General features: G+C 38.7%; 2 protein-coding genes across 4 annotated transcripts; one reads left to right on the forward strand and one right to left on the reverse strand.

Annotated features, from left to right (window-relative positions):
- Positions 1–264: 264 nt before the first annotated feature.
- On the forward strand, positions 265–6,954 carry LOC122642598 (BTB/POZ domain-containing protein At5g47800-like). Of its 3 annotated transcripts, none has more exons than XM_043836113.1 (7): positions 265–930; positions 2,111–2,186; positions 3,351–3,520; positions 3,621–3,690; positions 4,206–4,604; positions 4,740–5,474; positions 6,250–6,954. In XM_043836113.1, the coding sequence occupies exons 3-7, from the start codon at positions 3,462–3,464 to the stop codon at positions 6,748–6,750; spliced, it is 1,764 nt and encodes a 587-aa protein (XP_043692048.1). In that variant the 5' UTR covers positions 265–930; positions 2,111–2,186; positions 3,351–3,461; the 3' UTR covers positions 6,751–6,954. The 3 variants fall into 3 exon arrangements, with proteins under 3 accessions (XP_043692048.1, XP_043692050.1, XP_043692049.1); XM_043836115.1 differs by having other exon boundaries at positions 3,363–3,520; XM_043836114.1 differs by lacking the exon at positions 2,111–2,186.
- Positions 6,955–7,231: 277 nt separating this feature from the next.
- On the reverse strand, positions 7,232–8,015 carry LOC122642599 (probable E3 ubiquitin-protein ligase XERICO). Its single transcript, XM_043836116.1, has 2 exons — positions 7,462–8,015; positions 7,232–7,410 (listed from the first exon to the last, which is right to left on the reverse strand). The coding sequence occupies exon 1, from the start codon at positions 7,930–7,932 to the stop codon at positions 7,486–7,488; it is 447 nt and encodes a 148-aa protein (XP_043692051.1). The 5' UTR covers positions 7,933–8,015; the 3' UTR covers positions 7,232–7,410; positions 7,462–7,485.
- Positions 8,016–8,535: the final 520 nt, after the last annotated feature.

Raw genomic sequence — 8,535 nt, forward strand, 5'->3', positions numbered from 1 at the left:
CCCAAAGTTAGTGGGGGGAAGCATGATGGCGATGAACAGAGGATCTTTCTTGTCATTGTTTCTTGCCCACCCCACCACTCTCTCTCTTTTCCCATTTTCTCCAACTTAGAGAGAGATCTTTCTAGTCATTCCCCACCCTCCCCTCTGTCTCTTCCCCATTTTCTCCAAGAGAGAGAGAGAGAGAGAACCACTTGCATGCTTTGTGTTTGTTTGAGAGAGAGAGAGAGAGAGAGCCCACTTGCATGCTTTTCAATTTCAATCATAGTCACCAAATGCAGGGAGAAGGGCAGAGGATGATTGGAGAGGAGGGCTCGGTTTTCTTTCATCCATTCAAGCAGTGTATATGATAGTGACTGCATTATAGAAGATGATGCATTACTATGTTGACTAAACCAACTCAAAATCCTTTTTTTTATTCTCATCAACTCATTCTAAGTCCTTGTCTCCTTGGGCTTGGGGGCACCCAATCCTTTCCCTTATTCCCATCAACTGATGCCCAGTCCTTGTCTCCTTGGGGTTGGGAACTGGCTCACTTTTTTTTTCTTCTAAATCAACTAAACCCACCCAATTTCTTTCCCTTATTCTCATCAATTCATGCCTTTTTCTTTGCCTCCTTGGGTTGAGGGTTCACTTTTTCTTTGGATCCCTCAATTTCCTACTGGTATACAAGTGTAGTAGAACACCAACCTATCACCAGTGTGTGTGTGTGTGAACTGTGAACTGTGAACATTCACATACAAAGGCACATGCTGACATGCATGAAACACTAATTGATTCATCTTATATACACGCGTGTTTATGTGTGTTCTGATGTGGGTTTTGCATTCCTGGGTTTGGAGCAGAAAGTTGTTTCTGAAGTCAGGAGTCTAAGGGACAGAGTTGGAGCTTTCTTAATCACAGATGGTAGCCAAGGATGAAAACCACACTTTGGTACTTTCTTGATCTCCTTGTTTTATTTTCGCACCATAACTTGAACCACCCAACGGAGTCTGCTACTGTTGGCAACCTAACGTGGGCTAATTGATTGACAGGTACCATTTGAATTTTTTTAATTGTTTGGTATTTACCTTTCCTCCTCAGACAAAAAACATTCCTTTTCTGCTTGTCTTCATGAAGGAGAGATTCTGAAAACTTAAGCTGAAGAAGGAGGAGGAAATGTAACCAGAATCAAATTACTTCAATTATATTCTTGAAGAATTCCTGAAGAACTAAATGCCATAAAATTTGATAACCTGTCCAAACATGTTAGATTTGATTTTGAGGTCCATGCCTCAACCGTGATAGAGGCTTTGGAGCAAATGACACCAACTTTAATAAAGTGTTGGTCGGGAGTTAACTTCATGATTTACCCACCCACCTGGAAAATTAAGGTCTTTGTCTCATGAAAGATAAACGATTTGGTATAGTGTCATAGTCTCTGTTTGTGTTTGTTTGTTGCATTGATTAGATATAATTAGATATTTCTTCAAGATAATTTTGAGCATAATTATGAGTAATCTTTAATGACTTGAGATTTAAGGAGATACTTCTCAATTTCTCTGTCTTTCCCTTGTTTTACAGAGCTTTTCTTATCATTTCATACATTGATGGCTACAGCTGTTGTCACCAAAATACGTTTCCTCCCTCCCCCTGTTTTTGTTGGGCAGAGCTCCAACCCTTCCATTTCCATCCCTTGGAGCTATGGCCCAATGAAAATCAATGGTCAGATTTGCTGAGCCATGGGTCCATATATATACAGGAAGCCTTCAATTTCTCTGTCTTTCCCTTGTTTCTTTCTTTGTTTATTAATAATTTCATATAAAAAAAAAATAAGATACTAACGGAAAGTGCATCTTTTTTGAATTATTTTATGCAAAATTGCCACATGGTATTCATGGTTCCAATGACCCATTGTGCAAAATATTTGCATGTACATACAAAGAATTCAAGGGAGGGACTGTATGCTACTAAGAAAGCTTCCGACATCTCCAATCTTTCCCTTCCACCCACCCCCTCCCCGCCCCCACTTCTTCTCTCTTTCCTATCTCTCCCTCCTCTGGTTGGTTGCAGAATTTTTGTTTTCCCATCTAGTAGATGATACTAAAACCATTTTCTGTTATCCTTTCCTCAGAGTGTCGGTCAGGTCCTGTAGTTCTAGAGGCGCGAAAGAGGAAAGCTTGTGATATCCTTGTTCATGTTCATTTGAGGTATGTACTTCTATCCAATTCTCATATATTAGTCAATGGAATGCCTACTGCACTTTTCAATTCCTAGCTAATCCTAAGTAATTGAGTTAAACCCATCTGTCTTAGCCCTTCTTTTCCCTTTGTAGTCTTCTCCTTCTTCTTCCTCTGCTCCTTTCTTTTTCTATTTTTTCTGCTCTCTGTGTTTTCTATCCTTGGCATCTTCTTTTTCTGTCCTCGGCAATCCTGTAAAGAGAATTTCTCTTCCCTCCCATGTAGCTCTAAGAACAGTTTAATTATTTTTGCTATAGCTATTTGAAGAATTTGGGCATAATCTTTTCAGCTCAAGAAAAATTCCTGAATTTTGGTTCCCATGGTATCTGCATAGGAATTAGACATGGTTTTCCTATCAAAATTCAGAAACAATTTCTTCTATGAATATACTCATGTTTTCTGTTCTCCGTAGAAAGATCCTCTCTCCTCTTAAATCTATTTAATTGAATGAATAGAATAATCATATGGGGCTATTGTGAAAGTTAAATCAAAAAGAATTTTGTGTACTAGTCTGCAGTAGCTGATATGATCAAGATACAAGCATACTTCACAGTTAAATTCTCTCTCTCTGTTGTGCATGAGACTAGGGATTGAATCTCGTCTTCAAAACCGTCTACTTCCCAATTGGCAACTAAACCATTGGCCACTCCCTTTTTTTGTGTTTGGGGGTTAGGGTGGGGGAAGAAGAGAAATGTATTTCTTTGGGCAAGTAAACCAAAGAAAAGAGAAGTCAGTCACTCAAAAGGGAGGAAGGTGATAAAGAATGAAATGTGTACAACATATATTCCTCGAAGGGAAGGTACAGTTAGAATAAGTATATAAGTCCTCGTCTATGTTTGATTACAGCAAGTGCCCTCCACCCCACCCCCCAAAAAAAAAAAAAAAAAAAGAGAAAAAAAATCTATGGACTTCTGTCTCAAACGGAGAGGAATTTCATGGTTTATATGTTAGTAGAATTGCAAGAGTATTCTGTTTGATTTTTCATTTGTGTTTGTGTGTGCGATATGTGTTACTTTGTTTTTTTTTTTTTTTTTTTTTTGAACTATTTAATAAAATCTCCCAGGTTTTTCCTCAATAAGTAATTTTATTACTTTATTCACAGCAAGGGATGAAAAATTAACATCATCACTTCAGGGTTTCCTTCAGGGAATATTTTTGAAGGTCAAGGAGCATGAAATACTTTTGAGATAACAAACATTACATGATATGTCATGACATTTATTAGGGAAAGAAACATACAGAAAAATGAAGTTCATGAAGATTGGGAACAGACCAGATATCTTCTACACAGAAGAGGCTAGAAGGTATTATGGATCTAAACTAAATTAGATTATATTATCGGACCTCATATAGTTCCTTATATTGAAAACTATGGTCTTAAGGGAGTTTGTTTCAACTGTCCAGGTCTGTATCTTCAGATGTACCCAGTGACCTCATTATACAAATCAACAACACTACGTATCTTCTTCATAAGGTAATTTCAACTTAATACCATATCTCCTAAAAGTAGATTTGGCAGAACTGTCATATTGAAAAGGTTAAGAGGCTTGAAAGCATTGTTTCCCTAATTCAATTAGTGGTATCATAACCATTTTCATGGCGAAAAATTGTCACCTTAGTGTCCTTTATGTGACTTTGGTAGGAGATTCATGCTGAAAACACACATGAGATCTCCTGGGGAAAAACATTGGTCTGATTTTCTGATCCTAACTATTTGATATCTACCACTCTTTTGGATAAATCAATCCAGGAACAACAGCGAAAGGCCATCAAAAGTTCACATTTATATATCATCAAATTGCTTTTGTTTTATGATTGTTTGTTTGCACAGGAAAAGAAAAAAAGTAAAAAAGAACTGCTTTGATTTGAACATTTCAAGAACTAAGCACTACCTTAACCTTAGTTCACGTACTTTGGTCTAAATTTCATAGAATTCTTTTCATATATAACCACTTATTTTGATCTTAATTCTGCTATTCTTAACTGTAGTATCCACTTCTTCCCAAGTGTGGGCTCTTGCAACAACTTAGTTCTGATGCTGGCAATCCTAGCCAAGTCCCACTGGAGCTGCATGATATTCCTGGAGAAGATGAGGCTTTTGAGCTATGTGCCAAATTCTGTTATGGAATTACAATTAACCTGAGTGCTCATAACTTTGTGCCTGCATTCTGTGCTGCAAATTTCCTTGGGATGACTGAATCAGTTGAGAAGGGAAATTTTGTCTTGAAACTTGAAATCTTCTTCAAGTCGTGCATCCTTGAAGGTTGGAAGGACTCTATTGTCACTCTACAGACCACTGAAAAGCTGTTTGAGTGGTCTGAAAATCTTGGACTCATTAGACATTGCATAAACTCAATTGTTGAGAAAATTCTTATGCAACCCTCAAAGGTTAGTTAGAAACATCCAATTGTGTTTGCCACTGCCCTTCACAAGGCAGAATTCAGTATATAGAAGGCAAAGATTGAACAATCTTTTTCCTTCAAGACTGATTTATCTTTTCTTAGTTATTACATTTCTTTGTAGGTTACATGGTCGTACACTTACACCAGACCGGGATACACGGGAAAACATCACCACTCTGCCCCAAAGGATTGGTGGACAGAAGACATATCCAACCTTGACATAGACCTTTTTCGTACTATAATTTCTGCCATCAGATCAACAAAGTTGCTCTCACCACAGCTTATCGGTGAAGCTTTGCATGTCTATGCATGTCGATGGCTACCAGACACACCGCAGAGCAGTGCCCCAGAGACTTCAGTATCTCAAACTGAATCAGCGGTGGAGAAGCATAAGCAGATACTAGAGACTATTGTGAACTTGATTCCATCTGATCGAGGTTCAGTATCATTTGGTTTCTTATTAAGGCTCCTCAGCAAGGGAAAGATTCTTGGGGTGTCTACTTCAACAAAGACTCAACTCATAAGGAGATGTGGTCAGCAGTTAATGGAGGCAACAGTTAAGGATCTGCTCTTTCCTTCACACTCATCTTCTGATCGGCATTTCTATGAGACCGACTTGGTATTGACAGTATTGGAAAGTTTCTTGGTGCTATGGCGAAGACAAGCCTCTCCAGAAGATGGTGAGTCTCTAAGGGTGATCAGGAAAGTGGCACAGCTTATCGATTCTTACCTCCAGGTCGTTGCAAGAGATGTCAACATGCCAGCATTGAAGATAGTCACTCTTGCAGAATCCTTACCAGAGATTGCCCGGCCAAAGCACGATGACTTGTACAGAGCAATTAACATTTATCTCAAGGTAAACTAATTACTTTTGGACTATAAATTTGAGAAAACCTTTTTGTCTTTCCTAAGACTCATCAGGTTCTTGTGGCTTTATACCATACATGTGGTCTGAAACTTTGAATCCATAAATTCAAAATTATCCAGGTGTCAGACCAATCTATGAAATGGCGCAAACCCTAAAAGTTCTACTATCCTTGTAAGACCCCCCCTAAAAAAAACCTTTTTACCATCTCAGATACATAAATTTTGTTTATATAACCTGGCAAACTTTGCCTAATCATTAGAATCGGATTTTAGCTCATATGCTTTTGCCATACAAGGGACTGATCCCATTTGTATCTAAACAAACCTACCATAAGTTCTTATCTCACTGTTTCAGAGCCTCCATGGCAACAACTCATATCAGTTCTGAATCACTACTATTTGTCATTTCATAACTCCAGTCATGGATTATTGATTCTTATGCTTGGAAATTTGGTGTTCAAACATTCTTAGTACTGCAACTGGGCTTTGGTAAGTAAACTGAGAATTTGCCCGAAATAATCCTGAGGTGACCTGAGCACCATCCTTGAACCACAAACCCAAGTGAAATACTAAAGTAACTAAACCATGCTTTAATGGTTACTTTTTTGCTGGTTCGGTTGGAATGTTTCCTGTCCAGAAAAGATACTTGTTCTGGTTATCTTGTTATCTACTAAAATCCAGTTATATATTGTCGATGAATCGCTACTTGGAAGTTTAAATTGTCCGGTGTACCTAACAACCTGAATTGCCTTCATGGGAACCAGGAGCACCCAGATCTAAGCAAGGCAGAGAAGAAGCGTCTCTGCCGGATTCTAGACTGCCGGAAATTGTCCCCTGAAGTATGTGCACATGCAATAAGAAACGAACGGCTGCCATTGAGAACTGTTGTGCAAGTCCTGTACTACGAACAAGAAAGAGGTGCCGGGCCAACACCTCGTAACCCACCACCAGACGAGAACCCTGAAGGAGAGCATCCACAATCAGTTACCAGGGGCGACAATCATGGTAAATCAGGGCTGGAGGAACAAATTGGTGGTGTTGAGAATGTTGGGAAGCCAACAAGTCCAAACTTAGTGGAAAGAGTTCATCGCAGAACCATCAAATCAGATGGAAGGCAGCAGCTGGAGTCGGAAAGGAAGGTGGGGATGGGGAAGGTAAGGGAGACTGGAGAGGAAGGGATGTCTGGAAGCCTGTCGGAGCCTAACAAGACCAAAGAAAGGATAAGTAAATCAGATCTTAGCCATAAAAGAGGTGGGAACAGATAGTTTTATAAGCTAGAGAGCATTTCATCTGTTGCTGCATTTCCTTATCTTCTGTTCTAAATTTTTCAATATAAGGTAAATAATATTATTATATATTCACCCTGGACTGTAATCCAATTTGTTGAACAGGAACCAAAACTATATGTAGAGAAATTTTAAATATAGTGCTTCAATGCATATTTGATTAATTACTTGCACTTCCTACCAGGTTTCTATCATTCAAAGATTTGGGCAGCTATCTTCATTTCTATCTTCCTTTCTGTAAGGGGTTGCATAGTATGAATTATCATAGACATCAAAACGCAGCTCAGATTCTTAGTTTCATGGAGTGAATCAGTTTGAGTGGATCAGAATCATCATTTTTCTCGTTGCTTTTCACTTGGGATATGAGATCTATTGCTGGTTCAATTTCTGCTTTATATATGAACTGTATTGCTCAAAACAAAATACTGAAAGAAGATCAAACACAGGAGTGAGCTCAAAGTACTCAAAAATAGATCTTTTAGGAGAAGAGCTTGTCTCTGTACAATAAAACTTCTGTTACAAAGCACCCACGTACAAGGTAACAAGGAGCCTTGAAAAATACGGCGGCAACAACACAGATGAACAACCTAGTCGCTACCATTAAAGTCCTGTACAATACTGCTATGTACACTGACTCAATACTGAACGATATGGCATCCACACAGAGCTACACACCAAGAACGAACCCAGGTGAGCTTCTCATTCATGGTACATTCACCAAATGCAGGAAGCTTCTTCTTCGGGCATCAATGGAGTTCTACAAAGTGGGCAGGTGATGTTCAAGTAATCTAGCCACCTCTCCAAACAAACCTTATGGAATAAGTGGCCACAACCCAGTTGGTTTATCTCCGAATCTGGTTCAAATCCACTCAGACAGACTGGACACTCTTGTTCAGATTGGTATTTGAAGGCAGAGCCAAATCGGATTGCTGGAGTTCGGTAACGGAATTCCTCTATCAAGGTATTTGATGGATTTAAACAGAACTCGAATGGCTCTGGTGCGGTCTCGACTGAATCTGATGATGTCCATGATAATCGGATGCCGACTATGTGAAGGATGGACCGGATTATGCCTTTCATGATTGAGATGGAGAGAGCTGTGTTTACCAAAAGGATGCAAAGAACACCTTCAGATGGAGCAGGAAGGCTTGAGAGACCCATTTTGAATGATTAGATTTAGATTTTGATATGGGGTTCCAATGTTTTGAGATCAATTTGAGATCAATTCAAAGAAAGTTGTGATCTGGTGAAGACTCTGTCTCCCTACATATCTGCAAAAAAGGGGGGAAATTAACGAGAGAGAACATTCAGAATATGGAATTAGGAAAGTAACAGAGACGATCAATCAACTAAGCGAATGTAGATTACACAGAGGATTTAACTCTCAGTTTGACTCTTTCAAGTTTCAATAATCAGGAAGAATCAATAAAACCCTCCAAAATGCTCACAACAGGCGATCTATTACCGAACCAAACAAACACCAAATCGAATTCCTTGGATTTGAAATAAAATCGGATCAAAAAATTGTAAAAAAGACAATCTTCTCTGCTTTTATAAAATACATGAATTACTCTTCTTTGTCACCAAAAACCAGAAAATCACTCCTTCAGGTGTAGAACAGTGGAAGAAAAGAGGAAATAAATATGAAATACATCCTTTTATTTAAGTATTGATGGGTGAGGAAGAAAGAAACGAAGATTAAAAACAGAAGGATTTTCAGAAAGAAACCAACTTGTCAACATGCAACATCTGAATTAGATCAAA

The sequence above is a fragment of the Telopea speciosissima genome, chromosome 10, assembly GCF_018873765.1.
Source record: "Telopea speciosissima isolate NSW1024214 ecotype Mountain lineage chromosome 10, Tspe_v1, whole genome shotgun sequence".
Taxonomy (NCBI): domain Eukaryota; kingdom Viridiplantae; phylum Streptophyta; class Magnoliopsida; order Proteales; family Proteaceae; genus Telopea; species Telopea speciosissima.

Coding starts and splice junctions, on each gene's coding strand:
- LOC122642598 (XM_043836113.1), top strand. CDS start 3,462: ATGAAGTTCATGAAGATTGGGAACAGACCAGATATCTTCTACACAGAA. Junction 3,521..3,620: donor TACACAGAAGAGGCTAGAAG/GTATTATGGATC, acceptor TCAACTGTCCAG/GTCTGTATCTTCAGATGTAC. Junction 3,691..4,205: donor CTACGTATCTTCTTCATAAG/GTAATTTCAACT, acceptor TCTTAACTGTAG/TATCCACTTCTTCCCAAGTG.
- LOC122642599 (XM_043836116.1), bottom strand. CDS start 7,932: ATGGGTCTCTCAAGCCTTCCTGCTCCATCTGAAGGTGTTCTTTGCATC.